We start from the raw sequence: 19,272 nt of genomic DNA on the forward strand, positions 1-19,272 counted from the left end.
GCTTACTGGGATATAAGGTTCTCAAAAGCGTTACGGTCGGGTTGGGTCGGGCCGCTCATATGTGAAAATGCCACTACTTGACGAACGACTCGCGAGGGACTTCGCTGTCGCTTATAATAAAAAAATAAAAATAATCGTGAAGGGGTTAATGAAGGCTTTACCTAACCCCTCACTCAGGTTTACACATTTCTCTCTGGCTGAATAAAATCGTCTGGCTGTAACGGGAGAACAAAAGACGTGCAGTGGGTTAATGTGGTGTTTCTGGACCCCCCCTTTTACCCCCTCTCCCTCCCCCTCCCCCCTTACCCTTTCTCACTCCCTCTCCCCCTCTCCCTCTCCCCCCTCCCCCCTCATCTGACTCATCACCCAGCATGTCTACATTCCTCCTGTCCCTCCTCCCCCCCCTCTCTCCCTCTCCCCTTCTTCCTCTTTCCCTGCCTTCTTCCTCCCTCCCTCCTTCACCCTACCCCCTTCCTCTCTCCCTCCCTCCTTCACCCAAACCCTTGCTTCTCTTCCTCCCTTCTTCCTCTCTCTTTCCCTTCCTTATTTCTTCCTCCCTCTCCCTCCCTTCCTCCCTCACCTTCCCCTACTCCTCCCTCTCCCTGCCTTCATCCTCCCTCCCTCCCTCACCCTGCTCCCTGTCTCTCACTCCCCCTCCTGCCTCTCTCCCTCTCATTCCCTCACCTCGCTTTGATCTCCCTCACCTGCCACGCCCTGCCACATTCTCTCTCTCTCTCTCTCTCTCTCTCTCTCTCTCTCTCTCTCTCTCTCTCACCTTGCGTCTTTTTTATTCACCTGCCACACCTTGCTCCTCCCTCTCTCTCTTTACCACACACTGGAATTTTTCAGTTCAAAAATTAAATATATTTTCATTCTGATTTTCAAAGTAGCTATATGTGTAAAGAATAGTTGTGTGTGTGTGTGTGTGTGTGTGTGTGTGTGTGTGTGTGTGTGAGAGAGAGAGAGAGAGAGAGAGAGAGAGAGAGAGAGAGATACAAATAAGTGTGAGCAAAAGGGTGAAAATGTGAAGGTTTAAGAGTGACAGAATGCTATCAAATGGAGGAGAAGGAAGAAGATTTTTAAAGACCTGATGAACTGGAATTATAAACTGATGAACTGGAATTAAATACTGATGAACTGGAATTAAATACTGATGAACTGGAATTATAAACTGATGAACTGGAATTAAATACTGATGAACTGGAATTATAAACTGATGAACTGGAATTATAAACTGATGAACTGGAATTATAAACTGATGAACTGGAATTATAAACTGATGAACTGGAATTATAAACTGATGAACTGGAATTATAAACTGATGAACTGGAATTATAAACTGATGAACTGGAATTAAATACTGATGAACTGGAATTATAAACTGATGAACTGGAATTATAAACTGATGAACTGGAATTAAATACTGATGAACTGGATTTATAAAGTGATGAACTGGAATTATAAAGTGATGAACTGGAATTAAATACTGATGAACTGGAATTATAAAGTGATGAACTGGAATTAAAAGAACTGGAAAACTGGAATTCTAAACATGGCTGGCTTTCGTGGTGCTCGAAGAAGGAATATGGCGCCAAGACAGACAGAAGTGAAGAAAGACGTGGATCTGAATAATGAAAAGGCAAGAAGTGTAGGTGTGATAGACTGGGATATGAACGGGTGTAGTGGAGGGAGTGTAGTGGAGTATGTGCTTGAGGTATACGAATAGGTCTGGGTGTGTGTAGGTGTAGCAGTGAAAGTACAGAAGGGTGTAACTGTGTCTTTGTACATAAATAAGGGTGATGGAAGTGAATGCAAGAAATATATATAGTGGGGTAAGCCTGTTGAAAGTTATAGGAAAGATGGTATAAGGAAGAGTAATGATAAAGATGGCAAGGGGTTTATAAAAATGTCTGCTGAATGATGAAAAGGGTGTTATGGAAGCGGTAGAGGATGTGTGAGTGAAAATACTAACCTTAAGACTGGGAAGAACACACGAGAAAAACAGTGAGGTATTTATCGTATTTGTGGACCCGGAAAAAGCATAGGACTAGGTGAACTGAGAGATTTTGGAAGGATTTACGTCTATATGTCGAAAGAAGGAGTCGAATTCTCTAAAAGGTTGTCTAGCTGACGTGAAGCATATGAAGCAGAGATGTGTGGATTCGAAAAAAGCACATGACAAGGTGAACTGAGAAAGATTTAAGAAAGATTTACGTCTATATGTCGAAAGAAGAAGTCGAATTCTCTAAAAAGGTTTCTCTAGCTGACGTGAAGCATATGAAGCAGAGATGTGTGGATTCGAAAAAAGCACAGGACATGGTGAACTGAGAAAGACTATGGAAGGATTTACTTTTTTTTTTTTTCATTTTTTTTTTTTAATGCAAGGAAGAAGGAACCAAAGGCCAGAAGCCCCCAAGATTGTTCCCCCCCAAGAAAAAAATAAGAGAAGAGCCGTCGAATTCTCTATAAAGTTTCTGTGGCTGAGGTGAGGCATGTGGCACAGACGAGAGATATATGAGCAGGGAAAGGTGTGTGATGCCCCCGTGACTATCCAGAATATCTACAATATCTATCTATCACTCCATCTATCTATCAATCTATCTATCTGTCTGTTTATCTATCTATCTATCTGTCTATCTATGTCTATATATCTGTCTATCCATCTATCTACCTATCCATCTATCTATCTATCTATCTACCTATCAATCCATCTACCTATCTATCCATCTTTCTATCTATCTATCCACCCATCTGTCTATCTGTTTATCTATCTATCTATCCATCTATTTTTGGACGGGGTCAGATTCCGTATTCTCGTAGATTAAGGATGCTCCCTAATACCTTTTCCTAAGCGATTTATTTTGCTTTTCACACATTACAGTCCTAATCTATGTTAGATAAATCCTTCCAATATCGCCATACTCTGCATAAATTAAGTACACAAGGATATTAACCATCCATATCCAAGAATAAATCGCTAAGGAATAGGTGCTAGGGAATACGAAAGGTCTAAACTAGAACTGCTGATTCGTTGGTAAAGGAAGCTCCCTAACACCTCTTCCCAAGCGATTTATTTTGCATCTTACACCTTGCTGTACTTTTCTGTGTGACCTCATTCACTAATATCACCAAACTCTGCATAAATAGCGCACAAAACGATATTAACCAGTCATAAGCAGGAATAAATCGGTAGGGAAGAGGTGTTAGGGAGCTTCTGTAACCACTGACAATAGGAGCCTCAGTGTGGTGTGCTGGAGAGAGGGAGAGAGAGAGAGAGAGAGGGAGAGATTCTATTACACACACACACACACACACACACACACACACACACACACACACACACACACGCAGAAATAGAAAGAGAGAGACACAGACAGACAGAGATTCTATTACACACACACGCACACGCGCGCAGAAAGAGAGAGAGAGACAGACAGACAGACAGAAAGAGAGATTCTATTACACACATACACACAAGTACAAAGAGAGAGGGAGAGAGAGAGAGGAGAGTTTAAGTATGTCGGTGTAGCAACAAAAAGGTAACATGTGTAAATGACGTGGGGTGGTTCAAGGATGAAAGGTGACCAATGTTATTAAAATCTCTCTCTCTCTCTCTCTCTCTCTCTCTCTCTCTCTCTCTCTCTCTCTCTCTCTCTCTCACACACACACACACACACACACACACACACAAACACAAACACCGTTCATGGGCGAGCGACTTGTTACCATCCTTAAATAGCCTAGCCTCGGCCGCCTACGCTCCTGATGGGGGCAGTGAAGGACTGGATGATAGATAGACAGATGAGATATAGATGACAGATAGATAGATAGATAGATAGTCAAAATTTTCCTAGACTGCCAGAAGGAAAAAAAAAAAAAAGTCCTCATAGTCTGTTTTCATAATATTCGAGAAATTTTAGTGATGAAGTAGACATGAATCTCCTTGGTTACTATTCCTACTTTAACTAGGCCTAAAATCTCTCTCCATATTCATTGTGAGCTATTGCAAGAGACTAACACTAAAAATCGATACTAGTCACGAAGAAGTGCTGTGGAGAGGGTGTAGTGTCGTAGTATTGTCTTTTTCTGCCACTGAGCTGCGTGATATAAGCTGCAGAAGGACGAAAATTTAAGCCAGGTTAACATAAAAGGATAGAGTTAATCCGACCCTCTAATCTGACTACCCTTGGCCATCAGCTGGTCTGAAATGAGTTTGGGATCTTTGTCAGCTTAGAAAAAATCACTATGAGACCATCAGCAAACACTACCCGTCTCTCGCCACTCTTTTACTACCCCTTTAGGAGCATAGGGGGCCGGGGCTAGACTGCTTAACCCAGATATTTGAGGCAGAAGTGACCAGTCGCTCTTCCGTAAGTTGAATTATGAGAAAAACAAATCTCAGTATTCTGGCTTCGTACTGGTGATCATGTGCCATCTACGGGTATCTGTCTATAGCGAAAAACCTTAATCCAGCAAGGGGTGGCCACAAACAAATCGCCCCCATGCGCCCAGTCCCCTGTCATTATGGCCCCCCCCCTCCCAATTCACATCCCCTCTCTCATATATCTCTCCAATCCATTCTCGGTATCCCTTCCCCCTTTCCTCCCCTCCACCTCACTCACACTCTCCTCGTTAGTCTCTCGCTCTCCCTCCTCTCCACATCCTTTTCAGAGCAATAAAAATCATAATTGTTTTATCGTGACCACCAATGGGCGACTTGATTTATATTAATAATGGTCCTTGTGTTTAATAATAATTTGGAGTGGGAAATTGTATTGTCTTTTTCTTATTCTTGCTGATGCTCTCTCTCTCTCTCTCTCTCGTTGTCATGGCCTCACACATTTAGCTCATTTCCGGGCCGATTAGTCTGGATATTTCTATGCATGAATTAGTGAAGGCCAACCTCCTCTGGTCTTACTGTACATGTGGCAACGTCGCAATCGCCACCACCGTTGCATTGAGTACTACGCATTTCAGAGCTTAAAAGTTCGTAACCCTTTCAATCCGATGACGTATTATAGCACTTGATTCTTTTATTTCTACACGAATTCACTCAGCCAAAAACATCCTGGTACCGCAGTGAAAGGGTTGATGAAGGCTATAGCTAACCACTCGAGCTGGAAAAGTCTGTTTAGTTCAGTAAGATCGTATGGATGTGACAGGAGTACTAAAATACATCATCGGGCTGAAGGGGCTAAACTCAAAGACAATATTAATGAAATGCCTGTGAAGTGTTCAGCTCTGATCATGTAAATATAATACTCATGTTTAGTAATAGTGTTGTTTCGTAGACATAGGCACAGCCAGGCAATGTAGGCCTACTGTACACTTGGCTCTGTACTCAACATCTCTTAGCTGTGAGCCGCGGAAACACTAAACATCATGTATGAGCCAGAGGCGATGCATTCGCTTGTTGGAGGGAGTGGGAAGGAGGGATGTGTTGGGGTGGCTGTGGTGGAGGGAGTGGGAAGGAGGGATGTTGGGGTGGCTGCGTGGTGGAGGAGGGAAGGAGGGAGGGAGTGGAGTGTGAGGGTAACAGGCACTGAATTTGATCAACACGATACCAGACATATTACTCGCTAATATTACCCTTCCCCTCCACCTGACACTGGAACTTGCTTTTCTTTGTGGTAGTATATATATATATATATATATATATATATATATATATAAGTGTGAACAGGCTGAAGTAAAGATCACTTTGGTAAACCAGGGAAACAAAACGGGGATATCTAGGTTCTTGTGATGAACAGATTCCACTTTGTCTCGAGCATTACTCTACTAAGCGGTTAATGATAAGACTGCAATGGAAATACTCGTATGAATCTATGCAAATCATGCATATTAACTAGGTATGGGGCCTACAGGCTAACTACCAACGGTAGCGATATTGTTCATCACAGGGAGGGAAGCCCCACGTCCTCCAAGGTTAATTTTTTTTTTTTTTTTCTAATAACAGAACGGAGGAAGGAAAAACAAATGAAAAAAAAAAATAATCCATACACCAGATTACTGGTGTCCTCTATTCATAAAATATCTGTAACAGTTAGACTTGAACAGTTGTGGGTTGAAATTTGGAGGAAAACAACTTTGGGGAAGCGAGTTCCAGAGAGATGCAGTTCGGGGAATGAAAGAATTCTGATAGGCAGAAGTTCTGCAATATGGTTGAGTGACATTCCAGTCATGAGCGCTACCAGATGCCCGTGTAGCACGAGGGAAGGCATGGAGAGGTGGCACCATGGACGCAACTTCGTCTGAGCATTTGCCAAAAAAATATCTGTAAAATAATGCAAGGGAGGCAACATTCCTTCTTACTTGCAGGGGAGGTAGTTTATATGTAATGGCAGGGTTGTTAATGATTCTAACAGCTTTATTCTGAATTTTGTCTAGTTGTCTTAATGCAACCTCTCCACAACCATTTCACAAGGGTGAGCAATATTCAAGCTGAGAGCGCACATGACTCATAAATTATAGCTAACTGCTCATCGGCGAAGAAGTTACGGACTCTGTACAGTAATCCAAGTTTCTTTGAGGCGGTTTTAGCAAGTGATCTGACATGAGAGGTCCAGCTGAGGGCACTGTTAAGTGAGACACCAAGAATTTCAATACTTTTGGAGATGGGAATATTAGTAGCACTGAAGGTAATGTACGAATCTGGCAATATCTGTCTATTAGTAAACTGTATATATTTAGTTTTACTAGCATTAAAAGAGACAAGGTTGTTTTGTCCCCATTCACTGATTGTAGCTAGATCTTGATTTATGGAGATGGCTGTACTGAGTTGAGAGGTAGAGATATTAGACTTTGTAAATGGATGTCTGAGTGTGAATGAACTATGTAGTGTTGAGTCATCTGCATATGAGTGAACGGGATTGTGAGTGACAGATAAGAGATCATTCATATGAACCAGAAATAGGGTTGGCGCCAGAACTGATCCCTGTGGCACGCTGGCGTTAATTGAGTGGAAATTCGAATATACATCATCTACTTTTACTCTTATTTTCCTGTCACTAAGATAAGAAGAAATCAGAGGAACAAAAGACGTTAGTCCATAGCAAGGGAGTTTGGACAGCAGGGAACGGTGCCATACTCTGTCGAAAGGTTTAGAGATATCAAGAGCTACTGCATGAGTTTCTCCAAAAAGATCAATTGATTTATGGATGATATGAGTTAAGAGATTGAGTATGTCAATGGTGGCTCTTTCGTGGCGAAAACCGTATTGTCTATCACTAATTAAGTTGTTGAATTCAAGATGTTTAACAATATGCTTATTAATTAAAGTTTCAAATACCTTACCAAGAGAAGATGTGACAGCTATTGTTCTGTAATTGGAGGGGTCAGACAAACTTCCTTTCTTCGGAACTGGGTGGATATTGGCTTCTTTCCATGAATTTGGGAATAAAGAAGTACGTATGCATAGTCTGAATAATTTGACTAGGACAGAGGCAAGTTCAGGGGAACACTTTTTCAAAACAATTGGCGGAATTCCATCTGGGCCTGGAGCTTTGTTGGTAGATAAATTGTCTAGGATGGATTTTACGAATCTTGTCTGTATTTTAAGTGGGGCAATTTCGGGAGAATCAAGTTCCAGTACTGAGACATTCTGGCTGGTATCATCTATGGTAGAGTTTCTTGCAAATGTACTAGCAAAGATATCTGCTTTCCCACGTGGGTCATTTGTAATATTGCCATCTGAAGATTTTAGTGGGGGAATAGAAGATGACTTGTTAAAGTTATTATTGAAAGAATTAAGAGTTGACCAGAATATTCTATTGTCATTAGGGTTGTTAAGTAGTTTTGATGCTTGCTTTTGAAGAAAGTTTGATTCAGATAGATTTAATACAGCTTTTGCATGATTTCTAGCAATTTTATATTGGGAGAGTGATTCAGATGTTTTTTATTTTAAGTAAGAGTTATATGCTTATGACTTTTGGGCTGTTGCTCTGGCACAATTGCCATCAAACCATTTTGGAGAGTCTGATCTTTTAGTGAATTGTTGACTTGGTATGAATAAATCCATACCAGCTAGTATTAAGTCGCAAATGTGGGACTGGGTAGAATTGGGATCACTAGAGAAGAAAAACTGCCATGGAACATCAGCAAGATAATTTCTAAATCCATCCCAGTCTGCCCTGTCAAAGTGCCATCGGGCCACCCTGACAGGTTCGGAATGGGGAGGTGTAGGAGGGTTAACTAATGAGGCTTTGATGAGATTGCGGTCAGAGAATCCAAGTGGTGACAGTACCTCTATCCTGTATTGATCTGGATTATTTGTCAAAAATAAATCCAAGAGATGGGCATTATGGTCAGGATTATCAGGTATTCTGGTTGGTTGCTTTACCAACTGGGTGAGATTAAACGATTCTGCAAACAGCTCGCATTCTAGACCAGCGTCGTCAGTCCGGGCAGAATGCAATAACCATTCAACATTGTGTATGTTAAAATCACCCAAAATGGTAATTTCATTGCCAAGGGCAAGGTCAAGGTTACTCAACTGAGTGGATATGGAATCAAATACATTGGGTTCCGAAGAAGCATTGGGGGAGCGATAGACCACACAGATATATTTGGTAATGTTTTGGCAATTTAATTTATATAATGAGTAATCAAAACTGGATGAAGTGAAGTTTAAAATAGTATCAACTGCATATTGGGATTTGATATAACAACAAGTGCCGCCCTTGTTTCGAAAGTTTGTAAGGAGATGGTAACCGGGAAAACAAAATGGAGATATATCAGTAGAGGGTGAGATTTGTGGTTCTGTGAGGAAAAGGGCCAAAGGGGATATAGACTGAAGGAAAAAATGAACTGAGTTTAAATTTGTGGTAAGGCCGCGGATGTTGGTAAAGAATAAGGCCGCACCGTCACCTCTTCGCCGACGAGCATTCCCGGAAATAGCAACAGTCGCTGCCGGCACAGTCGCTTGATGGCGACCGGGAGGACCCTGTGCCTCCAGCCCTACCCTGCCGGTGGTGGCAATCCGAGGTACCACCTCATTTGATTGTAAGATTGCAGCGGCCATTACTAAAGATGTGAATAGAAGGTGTGATATGTTATGCGCATGTAGTGTGGTGTAGACAGTTGAAGGTAGAGGTATTATGAGAGCATGGTGGCTTACTTTCTGTGTAAATGAATGCACTGAAAATGTTCAGAAAAGGGAGATGGTCAGGATCAAGTCCTGAGGGCTGGTGAAACGGGAGCTCCAGCTCTCCCTATCACCAGCTTGCCATCAACCTCGGGAGTATTCAGTTATATATGTTTAATAATATTTGACCTGTATGATTCCCATCCCATACACATCCGTTCTGTATAACATTTTTGCACTGCGCGTTCATATTGATTATTTTTTTCTTAACTCTAACCCAACTTAACCAAACCTAACAGATTAACCTAACAAACTAACCTAACCTGATACTAACAAAACAACCCTAACCAAAACTTTACTGGATAAGAAGTAAAAAAAAAAAAAGTATACAGAAGGAAACTCAGCATCCTGGGTCCAAAATGTCTGCACCTAGGACTGAAATTTAGGGAGCTGGATGTAACTGACGGTTGTGTTTCGTAGTTTTGGGGAATTTTTTGATATTTTCTTTATCAGTCACACTTTTACGCGTCTGTGATGGGCCTTTACTTACAAAATACTGCCCGCCATATTGGGTTAAGCCCCGATACTTGTGACATCGATTGAACTTCACTTCCCCACCACTTCGCTCTTCCTCCGTCCCCACACTTCTTCCTTAAGCTATAATCCACTTCCTCATCACGTGGTATTTCCCCTGCCCCCCTCCTTCCTGCTGACTTGGTGGTAATTCCTACAATATTTCGGTGCTTTCCTTCTCAGTCATATACACACAAGAAAGTCAAAATCCCATCACCCGGGAAAAGGTATACATACATACATACATACATTAAAACATTCATACAGAAAATACATACATACAAATACATACATAGATACAAACATACCGTACATACAAATACATACATACATACATACATACCGTACATACAAATACATACATACATACATACCGTACATACAAATACATACATACATACATACCGTACATACAAATACATACATACATACATACCGTACATACAAATACATACATACATACATACCGTACATACAAATACATACATACATACATACCGTACATACAAATACATACATAAATACATAAAACATACATACATACATACATAAAACATACATACATACATACATAAAACATACATACATACTGTACATACAAATACATACATACATACATACATACCGTACATACAAATACGTACCGGTACACACATACATACCTACCGTACATACAAATACATACATACCGGTACATACATACATACATACATGCCGTACATACAAATACATACCGTACATACATACATACATACATACCGTACATACAAATACATACATACATACCGTACATACAAATATATACATACATACCGTACATACAAATACATACATACATACCGTACATACAAATACATACATACATACCGTACGTACAAATACATACATACATACCGTACATACAAATACATACATACATACCGTACATACAAATACATACATACATACCGTACATACAAATACATACATACATACCGTACATACAAATACATACATACATACCGTACATACAAATACATACATACATACCGTACATACAAATACATACATACATAAAAAGAGCCGTGAAAACTTCTCTTTTCTAGTTATTTGTACCGTATACTGTACAGTATGGTAAATTTAATGGCGACCACTGATGCGGATCACACGGCTCGATACAAAACACCTTCATTGATGGAGTTACGTGTAAATTTCAGTGTGGCCAGGCAAGAAAATTTCCACTTTATACAGGATGACTCTTCTTCATAAAAAGGGGTTAATTAGCGAGTCAAGTCAATTTAGTCAGTAATTCCCACGCAACTATGATCTCCAGTCTTTCAAACGCAATGTGTCCAGGCATCTCGAAATGAACGGATCTTGAATTCGGCTTTCTTTTGCATTTTTTGTTTTTTAATTGGAAGGAATGGTTTGCTGGCTCCTGGCCTTTGGTTCCTTCTTCCTTGCATTAAAAAAAAAAAAAGTTGTCAGGGAGGTGGTATGGTGGGGCCAGGGCTGACCTTCCCCACACGCAAGTACTACATCCCACACACACCGCATACCAATGCCACACCCGGATGTGCTCACCCTGAAGGCACTACAACAAAACACCACTAACACTATATCTTCAAACCTATGTCCATTTCTCCATCGTAACCATTATTATGAGGGAGGTGATAGTGAGGGTACAGCTTTCTACTGACAGTTACACTTTTTTTTTTTTTTTTTTTTTTTGTGCAACATTTTATCCCTGTGTTTGAGAGGAATGAAGTCACAGAGTGTGCAGTGAGGTTGGATGGTGAGGATATGGAGAATGTGGGTGCATTCAAGTACTTGGGTAGTGTGATGAGTAAGGATGGAACTTTGGGGGATGAAGTGCTTGAAAGGGTACAGCAGGAAAGGAAGGTTGTTGGTACACTGAAAGCAATGATGAGAAATAGGGAGGTGAGTATGGAAGTTAAGAAGTCACTGCATGATAGTATTGTGATCCCTACCCTGACGTATGGAAGCGAGGCATGGACCTTGCAAGAGGGGAACAAGTCAAGAGTGAGAGCAGTGGAAATAAGTTACTTGAGAGGAGCATGTGGAGTGACATGGAGGGACAGGTTGACGAATGAAGAAGTGAAGGAACGCTGTGGGGTGGATGTGGATGTGGTTGAGAAGATTAGGAGAAATACACTGAGGTGGTTTGGACATGTGAAGAGAATGGAGAATGAAAGACTGACTAAGAGGGTGTATGTAGGTGAGGTGGAGGGAGGGAGAGGGAGAGGTAGACCGAGCATGAGGTGGAGGGATGGAGTTGAGAGGTATATGAGGGAGGGGGGGGGTGAGTTGGGAGGAGGGTAGTCAAATGGTGGGTGACAGAGCGACTTGGAGGCGTTTTGTCTGCGGCCACCCTTTGCGGGATTAGGGCGTCGGGCTATAGATGGATAGATAGATAGATTATCCCTGTCCCAGCGAGGGGGCATTGTAAGATAGTTCAGGATTCTTTTAGAGTTTGAGGTGACCGTGACACTCATTAAAGTCATCTGTTTTATACCCAAAATATACTTTAAATATGATGATGCAGTCGGCTACCCTCCCTACACTAAATTTTCTCTAAAAGATATTGTATTTTAAAGATGGCTGCCTCCTTCAGTGTTTATATCCACAAATCTCGACAGGTCATATCATTTGTTTACTGTTGTTTACTGGTACAGATAATTATATAAATGTTTTCTCTAGTGGAAAGTTCTTTACTAATTGTGTCCCCCATAACAGACCTCCGTAAATACTTGTTCAAACCTTAACTTAGGCTAACTTCAGAGAAAGCACTGGACTGCTTTTGTTATACACCATATTTTGTTATAGCACCATTACTTCTCTGTTTGTCTAATATTTCACCTGCTGGAATGCCCATGTAAATTAAAAACAACTTCTAAGTAATTTGGACGAGTAATTTCTTTGGCATCAAGGGCTGAGTACATCTAAAGCCTTGTGCCCCTGCAGCGGTGCACTCTGTCTCTTCTCCCAGATTCCCACACACAGCCACTACTCCACTACCCTTATTCTTGCTCCCTCTCATACATCAGGTTTAGTGTTTTGTGTTCCGTGCTTCATTGTCTCACAGCTAAGGGAGGTTGAGGAATAGAGCCAGTGTTACATTGCCTGATTATGTATCATCTATGGTGTAACAATTAAACATGCGTATTATATCATCAGAGCTGAACACTCTTTACAGGTACTTCACTAATCTTAATGAACAGCATAGATCTTCAGCATAACAGCTATTATCCAGTGAAATCAACAGTAGGAAACTGTGTCACTGGCAACTGTGACCGTGCCACTTGTACGGCATGGTGAGAGAAGGGTGGCTTTCCCGTTCCTACCTGCAATACTACCTCGGCCTGTTATCTTAAATCACCTTTCTCAGATTTTCGACTTAAGCCATTGAAAATAAATTATAGCCAAAAAAGGCAAAAAAGGACACAATATCATCAGAGCCCCCCGCCAAAAAAAAAAAAAAAATCTAATACAAACAAGTGTTCTATTCACCTTTGAACGCAGTTACGGAACGAGCGAGTATAATTTGAACCTGTCCCCTACTATGGTTCTGTGATTTTTTTTACAAGAGTTACAAATCCATGGAAATACATGTATTTACACATAAGAAGCAACCCTTGGGACATGTCATCATCATGTGCGTTGATGGACGTGAATCGGACTAACTATTAATCCTTATACAAATCTCTCACACCCAGAACTGCTGCAGCTGGTGGGTGAAATGTCGCAGCTTCGAACCCTGGTTGGCGTGGCGGTGGGCCTGTTGGTGGTGGTGGTGTTGGGCATGGTGGTGGGGGCGCTGTTCTGCCTGCACCACCACGCCACACCATCACTGCCGCTCTTCCTCAAGGGCAAGGCGGCGAGGGCTAAGGCTAAGGAGGCGCAGAAGACGGATACTAAAATCCAACTGGACACAACAGCTGGAAGGATCGCCAATTATCAGGTATTTTGGTTGGTGGTTGAGTAGGTTACGGCGCTCCGAAGACTAAGATGAGAGACACAAAGCGACACTAAAATCACCCTATAGTTTCCGTGAATTAGTACTTTGTTTCAAACTTTCCCCGCCAATCAGTAGGTAGGGAGCCTCTCTGTTTTCTCATGTTTACTTTTTTGTGGGGGAGGAGGGAAATTTTTTTTTTGTTAACAGATGCTGGTCACATTGTTACACATTTTTCTGTGATCGTACTTTAATGTAATGGTTTGAAAGTGTACTGATGAGAACAAAGCTTCTCTTTATGTACAAAATGCAGTTACAGTAATAAGGAAGGACGTGCAGTAAAAGACATGAAGACGCAGACTGTGAAGAACTTGCTGCAACTTTTCAAGGTGGAGGTGGGGAGGGCTCAAAACTTTACCCCTCCCCTCAAAGGTCCCTGATACGACCCCCAAGACCAGTGAGAGAGCCAGGAGTGTTCTTAGAGATATACTGAAGGAATACCAGCATCACAGCATGACAGCTTAAAGAACAGCATCCTGATCTACTGAAGAGGATCTCTGTTCATAATGTTCAGGAGACTTTACACTATTATCTATTTTGCAGGAGCTACCATGCCAAGAAAAAACTTTGATAAATTAGCAAAGAGGAAAAGGAGCATTTACTTTGCCATAAATACAGTGGCTGGATTCTTCAAAGTGGCATTCCTTGTCGTGGTGAGATGAACGTACAGTCGTGGTCATAATCACCTATACTCCTGTACCCCGTGCCCCAGGCTTGCTCCTTTATGCGCGGCAAGTCACAGTGGAGTAAGAGGGGCTGAAAGGGAGGGGCCAGAGAGAGAAGGAAAAGTGGGTGGGGGGACGAATGATTGTGCGTGGGTGGTGATGGAGGGGAGGGAGGGTAGGTAGGGGAGGGAGAATGAAATGCCAAGTGGTGGCCACATAATTTGTCTATTTTCCTTCATTCAGAGCATGATATAAAGGAGTTAATATTCGGTAGATAATGTTGCATTACACCTTGTATAGCGGCGTCAGATAAGCTTTAGATAGGTGGTGATATCAAGGGCTGGCTCGTGTGAGAAATATACTGACGTGACAGATCAAATATTGCAGAGGCTGCGAGATTGTGTTGGCCCAGGTTGCCAACACGTGGAAGCCAGAGAACGAGAAGACACGGGCCCGCCTCCAGCATACCAAGGAAGAGCGGGAGCTGCTTAGACGAAACCAGCAAACCATCAACGACATTGTTTCCTCGGTGCCGCGACAATTGCAGGAGGTTATTGAGGCAGGAGGCCACTGGACTACTTTCTAAGGCTTTCTGGTTGTTTTGGCTTGTCCAATTTCGGTAAACATTGACACAGACATATTTTTGGAGTTTAGGTAGGATTTTGTTTAATTTTCCTTCTAACAGATTTTGAGAGATACCGCTAATATATCCACCCTGGCGCACAGACATCATATTTGTTTACCTTTTATGCACATTTATTTTAAATAACCTTTTCGTGTAGAGATGCAATAAAGTAGCTGACATGGTGGTGACTGTATAGAGGGAGTGTATACCGAGAGGATGATCATATACTGTATACTGTGGACACAGCCATGTCAAAGGTTGCATATTGTATTTAGTTCCAAACATTAATTACATATAACGGTAGAGGACATTTCTTAAACAAACATTACGGAAGTCAAAGCCATCCGGATTCCATCCTGCGTCCGAAGTCTAAATACACAGATAAACACAAATATCTGGCTCCACACTAATGTTTGAGCTGTCACGTCAGTATATTTCTCTCACGAGTCAGTCTTTGACATCAGGACTTTCAGACTTGTTATCTGACGCAGCTATATAAGGTGTAACGCAGCATTATCTACAGCATATTAACTCCTTTATGTCATGTCGCATTTCATTCTCCCTCCCCTCCCTCACCCCACCCCAGCACCAACACTCGTCCCCCCACCCACCTTTCCTTCTCCCTTTGGCTCCTCCCTCTCAGCCTCTCTTACTCCAGTGTGTCTTGCTGCGCATAAAGGAGCCAGCCTGAGGCACGGGGTACAGGAGAATAGGTGATTACGTATGACCAAGACTGTACCTTTTGTGTGCGTGATGCTATATAATCAAATCCTTCCTATCGCCTGGGGTCAGATCCAAGTGAACCACGCTACACCCACACATCGCCACCAACAGCCACCCACCCATATAAATACAGGATCTGAGTCCTTAGCCTTGTCATCTTAGGAGGCTTACTTGCATCTCTTCCTTACCAATGTATTTCTGTGTATGTGACGTAGATGTGTACTTGTGTGATATGCAGTCTGTGCTTTATTTTCATATATGTGACGTTGATGTTTTTCTTGTGTGATACTTATGCAGTCTGTGATGGTTTTAAAAGGATATAAATTGCGTAAAACAAAATGCTGAGGCGTAATGTTTAAGTTGCATCGCTAAGGTGGTGATGTAGAATGTTATGGTGTAATAAGCACAATACGGAATGGTCCATAAAAAACGCTGTGTTAGAAACTCACCTGGCAGCATCTTTTGTGTTGTAGGGACGGCTCAGTCTGCTGGTGTAGGTGTGGAAGAGACAGCTGAAGAGGGAAAGGAATAAATGAGGCAGGATAGACACTAATAACCCTAACTGAGCCGTCCCTGCATCAAACACAAAATCACCCAGCGGACTGGAAGAGGAATGAAATGTTTTTTGTCGGCTCCGTATATCGTAGAGGAAGAGGCGCTGTGAGGCTCTGAATACCACCTAGAAGATGACTCTAAGCTTTTTTCTTTTTCCTTGCAGAACAAACACAGTCCCCTGGCTAAGCGGAGTTCATTTCGGCGACCCACCGTCAGCAGCAGCCCTGGTGATGTCCCCTGTGATGCTTACGGTGGCGGGCGTCGCGTGAGGCAGCCGTCGGAGTCCAGTAGTCCAGATGACCCTACCACACCCACCACAAGCAGTCCCGCCGAGCACCCCCACGCCTACCATAACCGGGCCCTCTCCACCTCCACCCTGCACGACACCACCGCCTCATCCACCTCCACCCTGGCTGCCGCTGTCTCCACCAACACCCTGGACACTACTCTGCCATCAGGGCCCGCCAACACTGTACACTCCATACCTGTCCTGGATAACGCAACAGCAACAAGGATCTAGGGAATAAGTAAATAAATAAATAAATAAATAAAAACAAATGCATAACTAAATAAGGGGCATAAAAACACCAAAAGTACCAGTACGCAGCACGTTTTCTTGCATAACGAGCGAGCGAGAAGTTGTTTTTTATTTTTTGTTATTGAATTGATCGGCCTATCATCTACATAAAAAAAAATCTCTAGTTTTGTGAGGGGAAAAAAATAATCAGCCTCTGAAAACTGTGCAAGTCAGGCCAAGTCAAGATGGACCGCTTATTGTAATTTTCCGCCCATACACCGACAGTAAACTTTGCTTTGCTCTCTCATAATAACTGAGGTCGTATTTTTTCATTATATTCGTGCAACTGCAACCAGAATCTGAAAAAAAAAAAAGCCCAAAACACAAAATAGTTAAAATAGCAATAGTTGTAAAAATGCTTCTTGAATACCAGCTGAACTCATCTAAACGATGACGAATTTTTCGTTATATTTGTACAGATTTTAGACTGTTTTGCTGACTGGAAACTGGACCCGCAAATAATATGCCGTTCATGGGTAACTTGGTATCTGAATTCAAGGTCATTATAATTAAATTTATAGCAGGAAAGATGGACCCCGAATTTCTGATCAATTATGAAGCACGTAACAAAGATGAGACGTGTTTGGGGCCTCCTGATATGGCTGCTGACTGCACTCTGTATTGTGGGATGCAGGCTAATCGTAAGTAATGGCCGTAAGTGCTCCATAAATGACCATCAGAAATTTGAATTCCACATTAAGATATCAGAATTTGCATCATTTTAACTTATAATCATTCCCTACATGTATGCTTGGACTCTGAAGGCATTCCATCTGTGCAAATAATAGACAAAACCACAAGATTAAGAATTTGCAAGATATATACGGTGGCCCATAGAAAACGCATCTCTTCCACTGTGCCAGATGCTTTCTTGTGCGTTGTAGGGATGGCTTTGTCAGCAATTTTAGTGTCTGCTTTCATATCTTATTCACACTGTTACATCCACGCCCACACCAGCACTCTGAGCCATCTCCACATCACATAAGATAACATCAGATTAGTTTCTGTTGTAGCACTATTTACGGGCCACCCTGTACATATCGTTTCAACAGAATTCAGGCAATTAACACTCTCAGGCTCCTGCATCACCACCAGCTATATGCAGTATACTGTGATTGTCAACTGTTAGCTGGAGTGAAATACTGGAGAAAGTTAATGGGATGTCTGGTATTAACGCTTTCAGGCTCCTATGACTTCTTTCAGTGGAATATAATTATCTGGCAGCTGGAACAGAATGCTAGAGTTGTTCTGACTGAGAGGATTAATATGTAAGAAAAAAACAGAAAGAAAGAAAAGGAAACAGGACAAAGCGATGAAAAAGACTAGTTTTGCATATCATTTCTTTTGTCTGAATTGTGGACGACTAACATTACGCTTCTAACCAGATAACACAGATGCTTTATAACCCAGACTTCATTCTCTGTACATATAACTAATCTGAATATAAGATTTGTTTCTCACTGGACAACACAAGACTTATTTTTTCTTGTAAATAGTGTGTTGCGATGGACAAGTACAATTAACGAAAGCAAGGGCTGTGTTTGTTGGAGAGTTGACTTTTCTGTAACTCGTCATACTAACCTATAGATTCTGAAAAAACCTGACTTACTAGCATGATTTTATCTGACTATATTAAGCTCCCGGTATCAGACTTAAAGCGTTCTAAGCAGGGATATCCACTTGCAAGCACTGTACTACTTCTATTTATAAAATTATTGTTGGTGGCACTATAAAAAGGAAGGGTTTATTTAATCCTCTTTTGGCAGCTTTATGGTCACAATGTAAACAAGAATCTTTATTGAAGACTCTGCTAATGATAACGATGATACTTTATCCACTGTGTGTGTTGTTGAACGTGCTTTGCCAATCAAAAAAAAAAAAAAAAAAATAAAGAAAAAAAAAGGAAAAGAACAAAAAGTCCAGTTCTAGCATGAATGTTAAAGGTAATAACTTTTTTCATCCATAAGTACACACCCCAAAACACTCGCTACACCACCTAACCAAACTTGTGCCTGAGGAGTACATTACCTTCACCACCACAAACTGCTACCAATTGTGGCTGTTACACTCGCCAAATTTTACAGTGCAGTACAAGGGTTTTCTAACTTTTTGAAAACCACAGATCGATGTAGTTTGTGGTTACCAGTACTACAGTTTCTAACAAGGGCTCCAGAAAGTGAAAAATTTGCACCTTAAATTTGGTCAAAGGGCTTTTTTTTTTCTTTTGGGGGGGGAGGGGCTCGACGATCTTGCCTTTTAACAGATTGTTCTCAAAATCGAGTAGTTTCATCCTTGCCTGACCGTCAACATTTCCACTAAAGTTGGTTCAAATTCTGGGTTATAACACACACAGTTCATCCTTAGAAATCGACCAGTGATACATAAAAACAGTGAACAATCATCATCATCATCATCATCATCATCATCATCATCATCATCATCATCCCTCCATTC

At 41.6% G+C, this 19,272-nt stretch overlaps 1 protein-coding gene across 2 annotated transcripts in view; it reads left to right on the top strand.

Moving 5' to 3' along the window:
* The window catches only part of LOC145396756 (uncharacterized), a 40,032-nt gene extending 23,241 nt beyond the window's left edge, over positions 1–16,791 (top strand). For both annotated transcript variants that reach the window (XM_080270041.1, XM_080270042.1), the window contains 2 exons: positions 13,375–13,619; positions 16,405–16,791. In XM_080270041.1, the coding sequence (XP_080126167.1) occupies positions 13,375–13,619; positions 16,405–16,761 (602 nt within the window). In that variant the 3' untranslated portion in view covers positions 16,762–16,791. The remainder of the gene's footprint in view (positions 1–13,374; positions 13,620–16,404) is intronic.
* Positions 16,792–19,272: the final 2,481 nt, after the last annotated feature.

The sequence above is a fragment of the Coenobita brevimanus genome, chromosome 39 (genome assembly GCF_032717465.1).
Source record: "Coenobita brevimanus isolate Jiangsu-jjx chromosome 39, ASM3271746v2, whole genome shotgun sequence".
In the NCBI taxonomy this organism is placed as follows: domain Eukaryota; kingdom Metazoa; phylum Arthropoda; class Malacostraca; order Decapoda; family Coenobitidae; genus Coenobita; species Coenobita brevimanus.